Below are 20265 nucleotides of genomic sequence, written 5' to 3'. Positions count from 1 at the left end.
AGAATAAACACTTCAAACAGCTCAGACCTTATTAAATGGTCAGATGGTGTCCAATTGAGATCAATTCCAGTATCTAGACAGGATTTAATATATCTAGACAATGATACATATCGAGTCGTATTAGTCTTCCTCCTCTCAGTAGGCCAGAGTGCATAGATGTGTTTTTAGTTTGAAGGCAAGGAGGGAGGGGGCAGTTTTTCGTTCTTTTGGGAGGGATTTCCAGAGGAGGGGAGGAGCACGGAGAAGGCCCCCTTTCTCGTTCCCACCAGCCGTGCTTGAGACGGGGGTGGGACCGAGAGCAGGGCCTCCTCCGCAGATTGCAGTGCTCGAGCCGGTTTGTAAACAGGGACGCGATTCTGCAAATAGTCTGCATCTCCGTTTACAAACCGGTTCGAGCACTGCGATCCTAAACTCAACAAGCTCTATGAGGTATGACGAGCCAGATGAGAGCCCGAGTCTCTTCTGGTGTGGGAGAATCAGCCATCTACAAAGATGTTGCCAAGGGGAAGCCGAGCACTTGATGAACCAACATAGTATATTATTTGAGAACACAGAAATGTTGGATTACTCTGACAACTACCATGTCAGACTACACAGAAAAGCCATTGAAATCCACAAGCATGTGGACAATTTCAACAGAAAGGAGAAAACCATGAAATTGAACACAATCTGGCTACCAGTATCAAAAAAGACTCTAAAATCAGTAAATAAAAATCAACACTCAAAAAATGAGAATTGCAGGCATGAAACAATGGGTCAGCTAACACCTCCCAACAAAGGATTCCCCCAGGCAGAAAGCAGGCAGGCTTTAAAAATGAAATTCAGTGTCAATCAAGGTGGCCAGCTGCAACATTCACACTTGCCTCGGGCAGACAAGAGTTCTTTCTCCCACCCTTGTCATTACACAGATATATAAACCCCACGTGCCTAGTTTCCAACAGACCTCCATTATGAAAATGGGTGCCTTTTGGGAGATTGGAATGGAGTGATTTCACCAAAGAAAGACAAACTCTCGGGGAGGGGGATGCAAAGAATATACTGTATATACGCAAGTATAAGCCTCTCCTCCTTTCCCGTGCAGCGCACGCCTTCCTCTCCTCGGCACTCGTCTTTCCCACTTTTCTTTATTCGTATACACACTGCATTTCCCCCAAAATGTATAGTTAAAATAAACTATGGTGATTATTGGAAGAATATATAAGCACATTTACATTGAAGAAGCTTAGAATAATAATTTAATCACAGTTGGAAAGTCTTAAATTGCAGTTGTATGTAAATATTCAAAAACATTTAACCTTCTGATGCCTCCATTAATCTAATTTTATTGCTATCTATTTTTATTTTGAAATGTACCAGTACCTGCTGCATTTCCCACCCCGTCTTATACTTAAGTCAATAGTTTTTCCCAGTTTTTTGTGTTAAATTAGGTGCCTCGGCTTTTACTCGAGTATATACAGTACACAATTTTCAGAAAGACAAAATACTTTCTCTAGAATGGAAAAGATATGGATATCTGCCAAACTCAAAACCTGTTCAAAAGACAGAACTCCTACCCAAAACTATCTCAGATCATAATCCAGTGACTCTAGTAATTAAAAAGAAAGTAAAAAATGGCCCTTCCCCATTTCGGCACATGTTGCACTTTGCCTGGGTTCTATGAATTAGTCTCCAGTGTTAATATTGTATGTTTTATGTTGATTTAACGATTGTTTTTACTGTAATTGATGTTTTTATTGGATAACTGTTTTATTGCTGTGTTTTGATATTTGATCAAGACCCCATGTAAGCCGCCCCAAGTCCCTTCGGGGAGATGGGGCGGGGTATAAAAATAAAGTTATTATTATTATTATTAAAAACACTTAGATGGCAGCTGAATGAATCACTACTGCAAAAGGAGGACGTAATTGAGAATTTGAAAGAAAAACTGAAAGAATATTTGGAACTTAATTTAAATCAAGTTACAGATATTCAAACAGTATGGGATGCCAGTACAGCTTATATTAGAGGATACTTTATAAAATGCAACACTGAAATGAGAAAGAATAGACAGAAATATTTTCAGATAATTTCAGATGATATTAAAAAAAGAAGAGGAGTTAAAGAAAAATCCTTTGAATTCAAACATTCTAACTCAGATAAAACTCCTACAAAAGCAATTATTGTGTTACTAGTTAATGAATTGGAAACTAAAATAAAGAATGCAAAAAAAAAATATTTTGAATCAGCTAACAAACCAAGGAAATAGTTAGCATATACGTTGAGGAAAGAACCCAAAAATGTAATTGTCAATTCTTTATTTATGTATTTATTTATTTATGACATTTCTACCCCGCCTTTCTCTACCCTGAAGGGGACTTACTGTTAAGATACAACATGACGATAAAATATTAATAGATGATATCAATATTCAACAGGCTTTAAAACATTATTACATTAATTTATATAAGGCTGACCACATATCTCTACAAGACATTGAGAATAATTTCATTCAGCGAAAGACGCCAAAAATAAATGTTCACAGTTCACAGCCTGTTATGCCTTCAGCTTTGCTGCATTGTTGGATTTTAATTGGTAGGGTTGGATTTTATTTTGTGCAGAGTATCTTTGCGCACCGTCCCCTTTGGACCTGAGGAGGGGTAGTTTGTTGTTAGGCAAGTGTTAAAGCATTTCTCACCAGGCAATGGGCTCACCCTCTTCCCCTGGGTTTGTTACAGCACGAGACTTGTTTTTCATGTTCCATGAGATTTTTCTCTGTTCAACTCCTGAAGAGATTTTCCCCTCATTTGTCTGCAGGTAACTTCTGAAAAAGCTCTGCAAAGAATACGTTGTGAGAGCTTTGCCCAAGGAGTGCTCTAAGTCTAAAGGGACTTCAAAATACACAGCAATGACAACAAGAAAAAATAAGTAGTAAAAATATATTTCAAGCTACAAACCTATGCAGTTAAGAGGAGGAAATAAGATTGTGCTGAAAAAAGAGAGGCTTGGGAAAGCGAGCAGAAGGCTACAGCAATACAAAGACTGTGCTGCTCAGGAGGTTATATCTGTGAACCCCTGGCATAATATTTGAATTATAAATATAAAAGAATGGCAAGTCCTCTACCTCCCTATCCTAGATCACACACAGGGGAGAAGTTACATCAGTGTCTGGAATGTGGGAAACAATTTGATTGGAAAAATTCTCTTACTGTACATGAACGGACCCACACAGGGGAGAAGCCATATGAATGTGTGGAATGTGGAAAGAGCTTCAGTCAGAGTGACAAATTACGTTCCCATCAAAGGACCCACACAGGGGAGAAACCCTATAAATGCATAGAATGTGGAGAGAGCTTCAGTCGGAGTGACAGTCTACGTTCCCATCAAAGGACCCACACAGGGGAGAAGCCATATAAATGCATAGAATGTGGAAAGAGTTTCAGTCAGAGTGGACATCTACGTTCCCATCAAAGGACCCACACAGGGGAGAAACCCTATAAATGCATAGAATGTGGAGAAAGCTTCAGTCACAGTGGCAATCTACGTTCTCATCAAAGGACCCACACAGGGGAGAAGCCACATAAATGCATGAAATGTGGAGAAAGCTTCAGTCAGAGTGGCAGTCTACGTTCCCATCAAAAGACCCACACAGGGGAGAAGCCACATAAATGCGTAGAATGCGGAAAGAGCTTCAGTCACAGTGGCAATCTACGTTCCCATCAAAGGACCCACACAGGGGAGAAGCCATATAAATGCATAGAATGTGGAAAGAGCTTCAGTCAGAGTGACAAGCTACGTTCCCATCAAAGGACCCACACAGGGGAGAAGCCATATAAATGCATAGAATGTGGAAAGAGCTTCAGTCAGAGTGACAGTCTACGTTCCCATCAAAGGACCCACACAGGGGAGAAGCCATATAAATGCATAGAATGTGGAAAGAGCTTCAGTCAGAGTGACAGTCTACGTTCCCATCAAAGGACCCACACAGGGGAGAAGCCATGTAAATGCATAGAATGTGGAAAGAGCTTCAGTCAGAGTGGACATCTACGTTCCCATCAAAGGACCCACACAGGGGAGAAGCCACATAAATGCATAGAATGTGGAAAGAGCTTCAGTCACAGTGGCAATCTACGTTCTCATCAAAGGACCCACACAGGGCAGAAGCCACATAAATGCATGAAATGTGGAGAAAGCTTCAGTCAGAGTGACAGTCTACGTTCCCATCAAAGGACCCACACAGGGGAGAAGCCATATAAATGCATAGAATGTGGAAAGAGCTTCAGTCAGAGTGTCAGTCTACGTTCCCATCAAAGGACCCACACAGAGGAGAAGTCACCTTAATGCACGGAATAGGAACAGAGCTTTAGAAAAAGTTCAGCATACAGTAGACATCACAGAACTCATGTACCTCTAGAGGAGACGGGCCTTTGAGTTTCCGAATCTATAAAAACACATTGGAAGGAAAGAGAAAGGCCAGCACCTTGCTCTCTCTCCACCATGAATCGGAGTTTGTGTGGCCTTGGTTGACGGCTACTGGGAGCAGGTGTCGCTCAGAATGGCAGCAAGCTTGGAAGGGGTTCACCTAACCTCCTCCTCAAAGAGACCCATCGCAGGCTTCTAGGATGATGTGTGAAGGTTTGCTGAAATGAGCAGCAGCAGAGATCTCTGGATTAAAGGGTTCTGAAAAAGAATAGCTCTTTGGTTGCAGATAACGTCGTATCTTCATACTCCTGCCTTATTTCTTGGCTCTTCTGCATTCAATGGCATCAATTGTTTCCCATGCATGTGTACTGTATGTACTGTGATCTGTCCTGAGTCCCTTGGTTGAAATTTTGGGTGCTAGTCCTGTACTTTTAACCCTTTTCTGGACTTTGTTGTATCCTGAATCATTGACTCTAAATTCTGGACTGACGTCTAGGTTTCGTATATGGACTTGGACTTTGTTTGTATCCCTGACTTTCTGGCTTGACTTTGGGACTCTAAATTCGGTTTGTACTCTTGATTTCTTGGTTGTTGTTTTATCAACTCAGCTGAATGAACTCCTGGCATGTGACTGTTGGGACTGTGACCTTGGTTCTTGTTAATTTTCACTCCTGACCTGTATCTGCAGTACTCAACTTGTCTGCAATAATTGGACTCTTGACCTGCACTTGTATTCATTGTTCCTTCAACTGTGTTGCTCCAATTATTTTAGCTCAGTGGCTCCCAACCTTTTTTTAACTAGGGATCATTTGACAAGGGACCACTCTCCAAAATTAGTACCAGAAGGGTTATAAATCAGTTTTTGGTCAACTTTAGATTTGGTTTGGTTATTTGGAGTGATGATTCAGAAAATTGCATTGGATAGACCACGTCAGCTCTCATTCCTGATATGCCATCCAGTTAGTTGTCATCTGCTCGCCCACAGAAAACCATATTTAATAATCCTCAGGACTATAAGAGGGTTTCGCGAGACCAGTCACTCTCATTGTAATGGTGTAGTAACTGTGAGGCTGTGAACCCTATTTTAGTTCTTGCGGATCACTGGTGGTCCATGGACCCCAGGTTGGGAACCACTGTTTTAGCTGGACTGAAGACTTTAGTTTTCCTATAAAATATGGTCTTGGCTTGTCTTGTGTTTGTTTAATAAACCTCAGACTTTATACCGAGAGAGCCCTGGAACATGAGACCATCAGCCTTGCTTTGTGTGTACTTATCCCTGTGTAGAGTGAAACCCTTTCTGCATATGAGACTGTTCAATCCCCACCTTTGGCAAAGGGTCCATTAGGACACACAGTATCCCTCCCCAACTGCAGAGAATGGAAGACAAAAAATGACTACAACGACTGATGAAGATTCATGAATCCGTTGAGATGGACATATTAACTACATTGATGAAGTATAGAACCGCATTGAAAGGAAATAAGAGTAAATAGAGATACAAATCATATAGTGAGTGAGTTTTGTAAATTAGCGTTTGATGTCAGTTAGTTTTGTTCTTATTGTGCAAGGTGTGTGTCCTTGTTCCCTTTATATTTGTTAAATAGTCCTTTTTTAAAAAAAGTACCAAAATTATTATTTGTATAAAATATTGTTTTTAAATACCAAAATTGTAATTTGTGTAAACATGCTTTGATTTGTTTTTCTTCTTTAGTCTTTGAATAAATATTGTTTTTTTAAAAACGAGAAATCACCAAAGAAGAATTCAAACGTATAGCCAACTCCTGTAGGGAAAAGGTTCGCAAGGCTAAAGCGCAAAATGAGCTCAGGCTTGCCAGGGACATAAAAAACAACAAAAAAGGTTTTTTTGCTTATGTTGGTAGAAAAAGGAAGAAAAAGGAGGCGATAGGGCCACTGCAAGGAGTAGATGGGGTGATGGTGACAGGGGATAGGGAAAAGGCAGAACTGCTTAATGCCTTCTTTGCCTCGGTCTTCTCACAAAAAGAAAGCCATCTTCAACCTCAGCAACATGGAATGGACGAAGGATTGGGGGAAATCCAACCCCAAATAGGGAAACAAGTTGTCCAGGAACACCTGGCCACTCTAAACGAATTCAAGTCCCCAGGGCCAGATCAGCTACATCCAAGAGTATTGAAGGAACTAGCGGAAGTTATTTCAGAACCACTGGCAATCATCTTCGAGAGTTCTTGGAGAACAGGAGAAGTCCCAGCAGATTGGAGGAGGGCGAATGTGGTCCCTATCTTCAAGAAGGGAAAAAAGAACGACCCAAACAATTACCGTCCGGTCAGCCTCACATCAATACCAGGCAAGATTCTGGAAAAGATCATTAAGGAAGTGGTCTGCAAACACTTAGAAACAAATGCGGTCATTGCTAATAGTCAACACGGATTTACCAAAAACAAGTCATGCCAGACTAATCTGATCTCTTTTTTCGATAGAGTTACGAGTTGGGTCGATGCAGGGAATGCCGTGGATGTAGCATATCTAGATTTCAGTAAGGCCTTCGACAAAGTCCCCCACGACCTTCTGGCAAACAAACTAGTAAAATGTGGGCTAGACAAAACTACGGTTAGGTGGATCTGTAATTGGCTAAGCGAACGAACCCAAAGGGTGCTCACCAATGCGTCATCTTCATCATGGAAAGAAGTGACAAGTGGAGTGCCGCAGGGCTCCGTCCTGGGCCCGGTTCTGTTCAACATCTTTATTAACGACTTAGACGAAGGGTTAGAAGGCACGATCATCAAGTTTGCAGATGACACCAAACTCGGAGGGATAGCTAACACTCCAGAAGACAGGAGCAGAATTCAAAACGATCTTGACAGACTAGAGAGATGGGCCGAAACTAACAAAATGAAGTTCAACAGGGACAAATGCAAGATACTTCACTTCGGCAGAAAAAATGGAAATCAAAGATACAGAATGGGGGACGCCTGGCTTGACAGCAGTGTGTGCGAAAAAGATCTTGGAGTCCTCGTGGACAACAAGTTAAACATGAGCCTACAATGTGATGCGGCAGCTAAAAAAGCCAATGGGATTTTGGCCTGCATCAATAGGGGAATGTCTAGATCCAGGGAAGTCATGCTCCCCCTCTATTCTGCCTTGGTCAGACCACACCTGGAATACTGTGTCCAGTTTTGGGCACCGCAGATGAAGGGAGATGCTGACAAGCTGGAAAGCGTCCAGAGGAGGGCGACTAAAATGATTAAGGGTCTGGAGAACAAGCCCTATGAGGAGAGGCTTAAAGAGCTGGGCATGTTTAGCCTGCAGAAGAGAAGGCTGAGAGGAGACATGATAGCCATGTACAAATATGTGAGGGGAAGTCATAGGGAGGAGGGAGCAAGCTTATTTTCTGCTGCCCTGCAGACTAGGACACGGAACAATGGCTTCAAACTACAGGAAAGGAGATTCCACCTGAACATCAGGAAGAACTTCCTCACTGTGAGGGCTGTTCGGCAGTGGAACTCTCTCCCCCGGGCCGTGGTGGAGGCTCCTTCTTTGGAGGCTTTTAAGCAGAGGCTGGATGGCCATCTGTCGGGGGTGCTTTGAATGCGATTTCCTGCTTCTTAGCGGGGGGTTGGACTAGATGGCCCTTGAGGTCTCTTCCAACTCTACTATTCTATGATTCTATGATTCTATGAGTGTGATACAGCAGCTTTGAAAAGCCAGTGTGATTTTAGGCTGTACCAACGGGAGGGTGATGTCTAGATCTGGGTAAGTTTTAGTCAACTCTCTTCTACGCTTTGATCAGACCTGATCTGGAATAACCTTGTGTCCAGTTCTGGGCAGCACCATTCAAGCAAGATTTTGAGATGTCTCCAGAGAAGGGCTCTAGGGAATGGCCGAGGGTGATGGGTGTGTTTAGTTCAGAGGGGAAAAAAGGCCAAAGGGACAAGAGAGCCAATATTTGGAAGGATGTCCCTTTGAAAAGAAATTGGCAAGTTTTTCCTGCTTCTCTGGAGACTAAAATACAAAGCAACTGATTCACATTGCCTCACTTGCGTTGCAGACAATTTTATGGTCCAGAAGGTAGAAGAGGCAACAAGGGGATAGGCTACTCTTGATCTAATCTTAACAAATGTGGAAGACCTGATCAATACAGTCGAAGTGGTTGGATCCTTAGGGGCAAGTGACCATGTGCTCCTGCAGTTTGCCATACAAAGGAATGCTGAAACTAAGACAAGTCAAACACGCATTCTGGACTTTAAGAGAGCTGACTTCCAAAAAATGAAGGAATTACTGAGCGGCATTCCATGGACGCCAATATTAAAAGACAAGGGAGTTAAGGATGGATGAGAGTTTTTAAAAAGTGAAATACTCAAGGCGCAAATGCAAACAGTGCCAACAAAGAAAAAAAATAAAACAAGTGCGAAGAAGCCAGAATGGATGTCCAAAGAACTTCTAACCGGGCTAAGACTCAAAAGAGACATGCACAAGAAGTGGAAAAGGGGAGAAATCACCAAAGAAGAATTCAAACGTATAGCCAACTCCTGTAGGGAAAAGGTTGTAAGGCTAAAGCGCAAAATGAGCTCAGACTTGCCAGGGACATAAAAAACAACCACAAAAGGCTTTTTTGCTTACGTTGGTAGAAAAAGGAAGAACAAGGAGGCAATAGGGCCACTGTGAGGAGAAGATGGGGTGATGGAGACAGGGGACAGGGAAAAGGCAGAACTGCTTAATGCCTTCTTTGCCTCAGACTTGGAATGGACGAAGGATTGGGGGAAATCCAACCCCAAATAGGGAAACAAGTTGTCCAGGAACACCTGGCCTCTCTAAACGAATTCAAGTCCCCAGGGCCAGATCAGCTACATCCAAGAGTATTGAAGGAATTAGCGGAAGTTATTTCAGAACCACTGGCAATTATCTTCGAGAGTTCTTGGAGAACGGGAGCAGTCCCAGCAGATTGGAGGAGGGCGAATGTGGTCCCTATCTTCAAGAAGGGAAAAAAGAACGACCCAAACAATTACCGACCGGTCAGCCTCACGTTGATACCAGGCAAGATCCTGGAAAAGATCGCTAAGGAAGTGGTCTGTGAACATTTAGAAACAAATGCTGTCATTGCTAATAGTCAACACGGATTTATCAAAAACAAATCATGCCAGACTAATCTGATCTCTTTTTTCGATAGAGTTACAAGCTGGAATGCCGTGGATGTAGCATATCTGGATTTCAGTAAGGCCTTCGACAAGGTCCCCCACGACCTTCTGGCAAACAAGCTAGTAAAATGTGGGCTAGACAAAACTACGGTTAGGTGGATCTGTAATTGGCTAAGCGAACGAACCCAAAGGGTGCTCACCAATGCGTCGTCTTCATCATGGAAAGAAGTGACAAGTGGAGTGCCGCAGGGCTCTGTCCTGGGCCCGGTTCTGTTTAACATCTTTATTAACAACTTAGACGAAGGGTTAGAAGGCACGATCATCAAGTTTGCAGACGACACCAAACTGGGAGGGATAGCTAACACTCCAGAAGACAGGAACAGAATTCAAAACAATCTTAACAGATTAGAGAGATGGCCCAAAACTAACAAAATGAAGTTCAACAGGGACAAATGCAAGAAATTAGGCAGAAAAAATGGAATGCATAGATACAGAATGGGGGACGCCTGGCTCGACAGCAGTACGTGTGAAAAAGACCTTGGAGTCCTCGTGGACAACAAGTTAAACTGAGCCAACAATGTGATGTGACAGCTAAAAAAGCCAATGGGATTCTGTCCTGCATCAATAGGGGAATAGCATCTAGATCCAGGGAAGTCCTGCTCCCCCTTATTCTATTCTGCCTTGGTCAGACCACACCTGGAATCACACTGTGTCCAATTCTGGGCACTGCAATTGAAGGGAGATGTTGACAAGCTGGAAAGCGTCCAGAGGAGGGCGACTAAAATGATCCAGGGTCTGGAGAACAAGAATCCCTATGAAGAGCGGCTGAAAGAGCTGGGCATGTTTAGCCTGCAGAAGAGAAGGCTAAGAGGAGACATGATAGCCATGTACAAATATGTGAGGGGAAGTCATTGGGAGGAGGGAGCAAGATTGCTTTCTGCTGCCCTGCAGACTAGGACGCAGAACAATGGCTTCAAACTGCAGGAAAGGAGATTTCACCTGAACATCAGGAGCTGTGGAACTCTCTGCCCCAGAGTGTGGGGGAGGCTCCTTTGGAGGCTTTTAAGCAGAGGCTGGATGGCCATCTGTTGGGGGTGCTTTGAATGTCATTTTCCTGCTTCTTGGCAGAATGGGGTTGGACTGGACTTCCATTTCTATGATTCTATGAGGGTGAACTACAGTTCCCAAAATCATGGGTCAGTTCCCTCCACCCAAACCCAATCAGTATTCAAAGTTGGCCATGATGGGTATGTGTGCCAGGTTTGGTCTAGAACGGTCATGGGTTGGGTTCACAGTGCTCTCTGGATGCAGGGTGAACTACAACTCCCACCCTGGTGCCAGGTTAGGTCCAGATCTGTTACTGGTGGGATTCAGAGTGCTCCCTAGATGAGGGGTGAACTACAACTTCTACCATGATGTATCAGCCCCCCCCCCTAAAATCCCTCCATGGCATGTGGGGTCTGTGTGCCATGTTTGGTCCAGATCTGTCGGTGGGGTCACAGAACCCCCACTGAGAGAGCACTGTGGGTGAACCATAACTCCCAACCTCTAAGGCCAGTCCCCTCCACACCCACTGGTATTCCAGATTAGGCATGTCAGGTCGGTGTGCCAAGACCTGTTGTATGGAGTCAGCTGATCAGTTCTGGTCTGTTTAGGAAAGGGTTATGGAAGAGGCAGTGGCTGGGATCGTGCACATTCCACAGCAATGGAAAGAGTAAGAAACACTGAGGTGTCTGTGGTGGAGGGAACAGATAAAATCTAGGGTGAAATTGTCCCCATAGAAAAGCATTCCCTTGGATGGTGGGCAGAATGGTGTTTGTGGAGGACGTGGTTCACGGCGCTCTCTCTAGCCTGCAATGCCATGAGAGGGAGGGAGGTTGTGGGTGTGCGTGAAAATGGGAGCCTGTCTGTGGAAGTGGGAGACATACACATATAACCGCTCTGAGTCCCCCTGCGGAGACAGATGTGGTATAAAAACAAAGTTTTAATGTATTATTATTTCATAATTTCACTTTTATTATGGATATAGAAGAAGAAGAAGACATAGGTATAGAGACTAGCTTAGGTACCTGGCGATGCCTGGGTTAGGACATTTGTGGTGCTACTTATTAGAAAAAGCCAGCCTTTCCTTTCCTTTTCTATGTATGCTCCAGATGGGAAATTCATGATGATATGGGTGAACTACAATTCCCAAAATCAGGGGTCAGTCCTCCCCAAAGCCTGCCAGTTTTCAAAGATAGCCACGTTGGGCCTGTGCACCAATTTTGGTCTGGATCCATCGCCGGCTGGGTTCAGTAATCTCTGGATGTGAGTGAGCGATGGGGTGCATCTCACACAAGTAGGAAAACATCTTTTTGCACACAGACTCACAAACCTCATCAGGCGCACTTTAAACTAGATCCACTGGGGGAGGGGAACAACAGCCTGGCGAACACTATATTACCTACGACCACAGGGAACCGCCGAAAGGCTAAACGGAGGGCTGCACAAACACAGCAAGGACCAAGTACAGAGAGCACAATAATCCCAAATAAACAGTTCGAGGGGAGGTCACAGGGGCTTACATGTCTTTACACTAATGCTCAGAGCATGGGAAATAAGCAAGACGAACTCCAACTCCTAGCACAGCACCACACATACGATGTCATAGGCATCACTGAAACCTGGTGGGATGACTCCCATCACTGGAATTTAACCATTGAGGGCTATAACCTCTTTCACAGAAATAGAACAAAGGGGAGAGGAGGGGGAGTAGCTTTATATGTCAAAAACAGTTATGTTGCAGAAGAAATGCAAGACTGTAATCTGGGAAACCAGCTTGAAAGCATCTGGATAAGAATCAAGGGAACCGGGACTCAAAAAGATCTTGTCGTGGGTGTCTACTACAGACCTCCGAGTCAGGATGAAGGACTTGATGAAGCCTTCTGTCAACAGCTGACCAAACAGGCACAAAGAAGAGATATAGTAGTCATGGGCGATTTCAATTATCCCGATATCTGCTGGAAAACAAACTCAGCCAAGAGTACAAAGTCCAACAAATTCCTCACTTGCCTTGCAGATAATTTTATGGCCCAGAAGGTAGAAGAGGCAACAAGGGGATCAGCAACTCTTGATCTAATCTTAACAAATGTGGAAGACCTGATCAATACAGTTGAAGTGGTTGGATCCTTAGGGGCAAGTGACCATGTGCTCCTGCAGTTTGCCATACAAAGGAATGCTGAAACTAAGACAAGTCAAACACGCATTCTGGACTTTAAGAGAGCTGACTTCCAAAAAATGAAGGAATTACTGAGCGGCATTCCATGGACACCGATATTAAAAAACAAGGGAGTTAAGGATGGATGGGAGTTTTTCAAAAGTGAAATACTCAAGGCGCAAATGCAAACAGTGCCAACAAAGAAGAAAAATAAGACAAGTGCAAAGAAGCCAGAATGGATGTCCAAAGAACTTCTAACTGAGCTAAAGCTCAAAAGTGACATGCACAAGAAGTGGAAAAGGGGAGAAATCACCAAAGAAGAATTCAAACGTATAGCCAACACCTGTAGGGAAAAGGTTCGCAAGGCTAAAGCGCAAAATGAGCTCAGGCTTGCCAGGGACATAAAAAACAACAAAAAAGGCTTTTTTGCTTACGTTGGTAGAAAAAGGAAGAAAAAGGAGGCGATAGGGCCTCTGCAAGGAGAAGATGGGGTGATGGCGACAGGGGACAGGGAAAAGGCAGAACTGCTCAATGCCTTCTTTGCCTCGTTCTTCTCACAAAAAGAAAGCCATCTTCAACCTCAGCAACATGGAATGGACGAAGGATTGGGGGAAATCCAACCCCAAATAGGGAAACAAGTTGTCCAGGAACACTTGGCCTCTCTAAACGAATTCAAGTCCCCAGGGCCAGATCAGCTACACCCAAGAGTACTGAAGGAACTAGCGGAAGTTATTTCAGAACCACTGGCAATTATCTTCGAGAGTTCTTGGAGAACGGGAGAAGTCCCAGCAGATTGGAGGAGGGCGAATGTGGTCCCTATCTTCAAGAAGGGAAAAAAGAACGACCCAAACAATTACCGTCCGGTCAGCCTCACATCAATACCAGGCAAAATTCTCGAAAAGATCATTAAGGAAGTGGTCTGCGAACACTTAGAAACAAATGCGGTCATTGCTAATAGTCAACACGGATTTACCAAAAACAAGTCATGCCAGACTAATCTGATCTCTTTTTTCGATAGAGTTACGAGTTGGGTCGATACAGGGAATGCTGTGGATGTAGCGTACCTGGATTTCAGTAAGGCCTTCGACAAAGTCCCCCACGACCTTCTGGCAAACAAACTAGTAAAATGTGGGCTAGACAAAACTACGGTTAGGTGGATCTGTAATTGGCTAAGCGAACGAACCCAAAGGGTGCTCACCAATGCGTCGTCTTCATCATGGAAAGAAGTGACAAGTGGAGTGCCGCAGGGCTCCGTCCTGGGCCCGGTTCTGTTCAACATCTTTATTAACGACTTAGACGAAGGGTTAGAAGGCACGATCATCAAGTTTGCAGACGACACAAAACTGGGAGGGATAGCTAACACTCCAGAAGACAGGAGCAGAATTCAAAACGATCTTGACAGACTAGAGAGATGGGCCAAAACTAACAAAATGAAGTTCAACAGGGACAAATGCAAGATACTTCACTTCGGCAGAAAAAATGGAAATCAAAGATACAGAATGGGGGACGATGCCTGGCTTGACAGCAGTGTGTGCGAAAAAGACCTTGGAGTCCTCGTGGACAACAAGTTAAACATGAGCCAACAATGTGATGCGGCTGCTAAAAAAGCCAATGGGATTCTGTCCTGCATCAATAGGGGAATAGCGTCTAGATCCAGGGAAGTCCTGCTCCCCCTCTATTCTGCCTTGGTCAGACCACACCTGGAATCACACTGTGTCCAATTTTGGGCACCACAGTTGAAGGGAGATGTTGACAAGCTGGAAGGTGTCCAGAGGAGGGCGACTAAAATGATTAAGGGTCTGGAGAACAAGTCCTATGAGGAGCGGCTTAAAGAGCTGGGCATGTTTAGCCTGCAGAAGAGAAGGCTGAGAGGAGACGTGATAGCCATGTACAAATACGTGAAGGGAAGTCATAGGGAGGAGGGAGGGAGCTTGTTTTCTGCTGCCCTGCAGACTAGGACACGGAACAATGGCTTCAAACTACAGGAAAGGAGATTCCACCTGAACATCAGGAAGAACTTCCTCACTGTGAGAGCTGTTCAACAGTGGAACTCTCTCCCCGGGGCCGTGGTGGAGGCTCCTTCCTTGGAGGCTTTTAAGCAGAGGCTGGATGGCCATCTGTCGGGGCTGCTTTGAATGCGATTTCCTGCTTCTTAGCAGGGGGTTGGACTAGATGGCCCATGTGGTCTCTTCCAACTCTACTATTCTATGATTCTATGATTCTAACTACAAATCCCGGATTCCTAGGTCAATCACCCCAAACTGCCATCAGTATTTAAAGTTGGATATGTTGGGTCTGTGTGCCATCGTAGGCTGGGTTCACAGTGGTTTTTGGATGTAGAGAACTACAACTCCCCAAATCAAGGTCAATTCCCCCCAAAACCCCTGTCCAGTTTGTTGGTAATTAATGTCGCACTGCAGACACTGTTGCAATGACTTCTGCACCTTCCGTCATGGGGTGGAATGTGGAACTGATAATAACAACAACAACAACAACAACCATAACTTCATTCTTCTTTCCCGCCACCATCTCCCTGAAGGGACTTGGAGCAACTTACAGACGGCACAAAGTGCCTAAAAAGTAAACACCATATAAAATGCAACTAAATAAAACACATGTACATATAAAAACATCAACTCGGACTCAATCAAGCTGTGATTCTCTGCCCGTGGTGGTACATTACTGGCATTATGGCCAGGCTGTAAACATTGGAGTAAAAAGCTTGGAGACCCAGTGGTGCCCAGGTGAGTTGAAAAAAGCATTTGTTGGCTGGGTTATTTGTCGACTGGGTTCAAGGCTCTCTGGCTAAGGGTGAACTACAACTCCCATATGCAAATGGCAGTCACCCCAAACCCTGCCAGTATTCAGTCGGCCATGTTGGGTTTGTGGGCCATGTTTGGTCGAGAACTGTAGTCGGGTGGGTTTGGTGCTCTCTGGATGGGCATGAACCACGACTCCCATATTGCAAAGTCAATCGCCCCAAACCCTGCCAGTATTGGGTCTGTGTGTCAGTTTTGGTTCAGGTCCAGTGTCGGCTGAGTTCAGTGCTCTCTGGATAAGGGTAAATTGTAACTCCCCAAATCAAGGTCTATTCCCACAAACCCCTGCAGTATGGTCATGGGGGTTCTGTGTGCCACGTTGGTTCCAGGTCCATCATTGGTGGAGCTCAGAGTGCTCTTAGATTGCAGGTGGACTATACATCCCAGTCCCTACAAGTCCTATAAATGATGCTGAATTCTCCCAAAACCTCTCTCTCTAATATGTTCAGTTGCTGATCAATTCCTGTTTGCTGTGTGAGAAAAGAGTAGGAAAAGAGTTTGCTGTGGAAAAGAGTAGGAAAGGGTTATGGGAGAGGCAGTGGGCGGGGTCATGCAAATTCCACATCAATGGAGAGAGTCAGAAACACTGGTGTGTCTGGTGGAAGAAAAACAGAAGATCTAGGAGGAAATTGTCCCCGTATGAAAGCCTTCTCTTGGGTGGTGGGCAGGATGGTGTTTGTGGAGGACATTGGCAGGGCGCTTGGGCATTTTCACGGCGCTCGCTATAACCTACAGTGTCATTGGAGGGAGGGCCACTGGTTTTTCCTGCATAGTGGGAGCTATAGCTATTTGTGGAAGTGGGAGCCTGTCTGTGTAAATTGACACCCCTGCCACATACACACACATACAGATTTTCACTTTTATCATGTGTATAGATAATAATAAGTTTGTTCTTATATCCCGCCACCATCTCCCCGAAGGGACTCGGGATGACTTACGTGGGGACTATGCCCAGCAAAAACAGAATAAAATATAGCACAATTAATATACAATTGCATTTCAATCATTAAAACAATAAAACCAAAAAACAAGTATTGTAACAACATAAGAACAACAACCACCATCAACCAGTAGCCGAGAACAGTGGGCATGTTCAGATCGAAGAGGGCGGGCAAGGGCTAGCGCAGGAACAGTTGCAAGGGCAGGGCGGGTAATACAGCGCTGCAAGTCCGGGCGATGAGTGAGGGTGAGGCATCTATTTAGTTTTCTCTTCATTTTTTTCCTCCTTGTAATTGTGCCTTCAGTACTTCACTTCTAAGGAAACACATTCGATCTTGTCTGTTTCAACAGATATTTGACAATTAACCAAAGACACCCCGGCAGGCCCCGTCCTCTGCTCCCAGGAATCCTTCTGCTCACCTGACTCAGTCCCACTCCATCGCAAAGGGGGAGAAACGGCTGAGGATTCGGCCACAGCATCATTCCAGACCCTGGAGAGAGAGCAAGGGGTGGAAAGCTGGTCACATAAACAGGCCTCAGAGGTGACCATTGCAGTCCTATAAAGAGACCCATGAGGAAACGGCCCTAAGAACACAGGCGCATTCAACAGCCCAAGAAGACGTACAAGAAGATTCTTTGCCGTCTGTTTGTCTTCCAGCTCAGTTTCAGGGCTCAGCTCAGCTTAGGGTCCCACCTGGGAAGACACTGAAGGGCTGCATTTTCAGTCCTATTGCAAGAAGGAAAACTGCAAATCAAACTGAAATGACACCTTTAGCAACTCAATGCGTACATATAACAATAACAATGATAATGATAATAATAATAATTTTATTTCTTACTTGCCTCTCCTTGCAATTCGAGGGAGGTTACAACACAATTTTAAAAACACAAACATTGTCAAAATTCAACAAAGATATATATATATATAAAACTAACTTTGTTAGCTTTTAGGAAAGACCTGAAAACATGGCTCTTCCGCTGTGCTTTTGGTGAGTAACTTCTGTTATATATTTCTGTGTTACTCCCCCCCGAACATCTATCCTCTAAACTGCCCCACTCTTATAGGTCCCTGTCCACATTGGAGTACCCCTCTGTCCCTCTCACTCCGGGTTTTATCTTTGTGTTCATGCGGCCTGCTCTTGTTTTACTGTTTCTTGATTTCTTGATGTGATGTCTATTATTATCTATTGTATTACTTTTAATTATGTTATGATATGCTGTTTTATATTTTATTATATTGTATTGCTTTGGGCATGGCCCCATGTTAGCCGCCCCGAGTCCCCGCTGGGGAGATGGTGGCGGGGTATAAATAAAGTTTTATTATTATTATTATTATTATTATTATTATTAAACAGAGGCGTTGAACGCGCCCTGTAATTCGCTCCAGTTAGAAGCCTGGCTGCCGAACGTTGTACTAATTGCAATTTCCGGGCCGTCTTCAAAGGCAGCCCCACGTAGAGCGCATTGCAGTAATCCAGTCTAGAGGTAACTAAGGCATGGACCACCCTGGTCAGATCAGACTTCTCGAGGTACGGTCGCAGCTGGCGCACAAGTTTTAGTTGTGCAAAGGCCCTCCCGGCCACGGCCGACACCTGGGCCTCAAGCGTCAGCCCCGAATCCAGGAGGACCCCCAAGCTGCAATGGACCTGCGCCTTCAGGGGGAGTGCGACCCCGTCCAGCACAGGTGGCCACCCAATACCCCGATCAGACTTACAACTGACCTGGAGGACCTCTGTCTTGTCGGGATTAAGTCTCAGTTTGTTCACCCTCATCCAGGCCAACACAGCGGCCAGGCACTGATCCAGAATCCGAGGGGCTTCCTTGGAATTTGGTGGAAAGGAGTAGTAGAGTTGGGTGTCATCCGCGTAGAGATGGCACCTCACTCCAAAACTCCGGATGACCTCTCCCAGCGGTTACATGTAGATGTTAAAAAGCATGGGGGACAGAATGGAACCTTGCGGGACCCCACAGGTCAAAGGCCAGGGGTCAGAGCAGGTGTCCCCCAGCTTCACCATCTGGGAACGGCCCTCCGGGAAGGACTGGAGCCACTGCAGAGCGGAACCCCCAAGGCCCATCCCGGAGAGACGTCCCAGAAGGAGACCATGGTCGATGGTCTCGAAAGCCGCTGAGATGTCCAAGAGAACCAGCAGGGTCACACTCCCCTGTCCAGCTCCCTGCGGAGGTCACCCACCAAGGCGACCAGAGCCGTCTCCAGGCCTGAAGCCAGACTGTGATTGGATAAGCGAGTGTTGGATAAGTGAGACTCTACTGCAGGGGTCCCCAAACTAAGGCCCGGGGGCCACATGCGGCCCTTCGAAGCCATTTATGCGGCCCCCATGGTGGCGGCTCCCTCCTCCTCCTCCACCGAGGAAGACACTTGCGTCTGGTGCGCGCCTTCCAAAGCTTTGCTTGTTTATAATGGTATTTTAATTATTATTTAATTAATTATTAAGGGGTGCTTTTCTAGTGCTTTTGGTGCACAAAGGCAGAAGGGGATTGGACTAAATGGCCCAAGGGGCCTCTTCCAACCCTCTTTATTATTATTATTATTATTATTATTATTATTATTGACAGAAGGACACAGCAAATGAGATATATATGCTGGATTTTGTATCACAAAATCACAAGTTGAACACTTCCCAAACAGTTAGGACTGTGCAATTTATTATTATTATGTAATATATTTTATTATGACACAGCAAACAAGATAGATATGCTGGATTTCTTCTTCTTATTATTATTTTTATTAACAACATTGAGGCTGGGTGGCCATCTGTCAGGGGTGCTTTGCTTGTGCTTTTGGTGCACAAAGGCAGAAGGGGGTTGGACTAAATGGCCCAAAGGGTCTCTTCCAACCCTCTTTATTATTATTATTATTATTATTATTATTATTATTATTATTATTATTATCATTGAGGCTTTATTTGTTCCCGTTTTTTTTTTACTTCAAAATAAGATATGAGCAGTGTGCATGGGAATTTGTTCATAGTTTTTTTGAAAAAACTATAGTCTGGCCCTCCAACGGTCTGAGGGACCGTGAACTGGCCCTCTGTTTAAAATGTTTGGGGACTTTTTATCCAGCGAGTGTTGGATAAGTGAGACTCTACTGTATATGGCAGTCGTTATAATGAGGGAAGAGGAAACTGCCAGTCCCGTCAGACCTACACTTCAGGTTCTCAAGCGACACTTTAGGAAGCCGGGAAACCTCGCCGAGCGGAGGCGGAGAGAGGAGGCTGCTTCCCCGACACGACCCGTCCACGCAGAGGCGCCTCCCGCTCCTTGGCCTGGCCCCCTCTTCTCCGCTTCAGCAGCCTGCCTGCCATGAGGAGCGGGCCAGGAGAGTCCGGCCCAGAGGCGAGTCGGCCTGGAGACTGATGACGCGGCGAGACGAGGCCCATTCCCATTGGCCGATTCCTGGAGTGACCGTTAACGGCAGAAGGACGGGGGGGGGCGGGGCGGGGGCGTTCCTGCCCGGAGACCGATGACGCCAGAGAGGAAGGCGGATTCTCATTGGCGGACGCTGGGCGTTGAGAGGAAATGAAAGAAGGGGCGTGTCTGTCCGCTTCTGTCGCCGTCTCGGGCCCCGCCCCTCTGTGGGTCTCCTGCCCGCGGCCGCCATGTTTCCTGAGGGCGGAAGTGCAGCGAGAGGCGGGAAGACTCGGGGTGGGCGGGGCCGGGCGGCGCTCTTTCCTGTCAGAAGGAAGGAAGGAAAGAAGGAAGGAGAGAGAGAGAGAGAGAGAGAGAGAGAGAGAGAGAGAGAGAGAGAGGAGGAGGTGAGTGGGGGAGGGATGGGGGGCGCCCC

At 45.3% G+C, this 20265-nt stretch overlaps 2 protein-coding genes across 2 annotated transcripts in view; one reads left to right on the top strand and one right to left on the bottom strand.

Annotated features, from left to right (window-relative positions):
* The window catches only part of LOC103282416 (zinc finger and SCAN domain-containing protein 2), a 136603-nt gene extending 130465 nt beyond the window's left edge, over nucleotides 1–6138 (top strand). The window contains exon 2 of the mRNA XM_062973060.1: nucleotides 2794–6138. Coding sequence (XP_062829130.1) covers nucleotides 3085–4317 — 1233 coding nt within the window. The 5' untranslated portion in view covers nucleotides 2794–3084 and the 3' untranslated portion in view covers nucleotides 4318–6138. The remainder of the gene's footprint in view (nucleotides 1–2793) is intronic.
* The window catches only part of LOC107983763 (zinc finger protein 239-like), a 284070-nt gene that overhangs the window by 72869 nt on the left and 190936 nt on the right, over nucleotides 1–20265 (bottom strand). The gene's annotated exons all lie outside the window — the stretch shown is intronic.

This window comes from Anolis carolinensis, chromosome 2 (genome assembly GCF_035594765.1).
Source record: "Anolis carolinensis isolate JA03-04 chromosome 2, rAnoCar3.1.pri, whole genome shotgun sequence".
NCBI lineage: Eukaryota > Metazoa > Chordata > Lepidosauria > Squamata > Dactyloidae > Anolis > Anolis carolinensis.
Note: the sequence above shows the minus strand (reverse complement) of the source record. Positions and strands in the feature narration are given on the sequence as shown.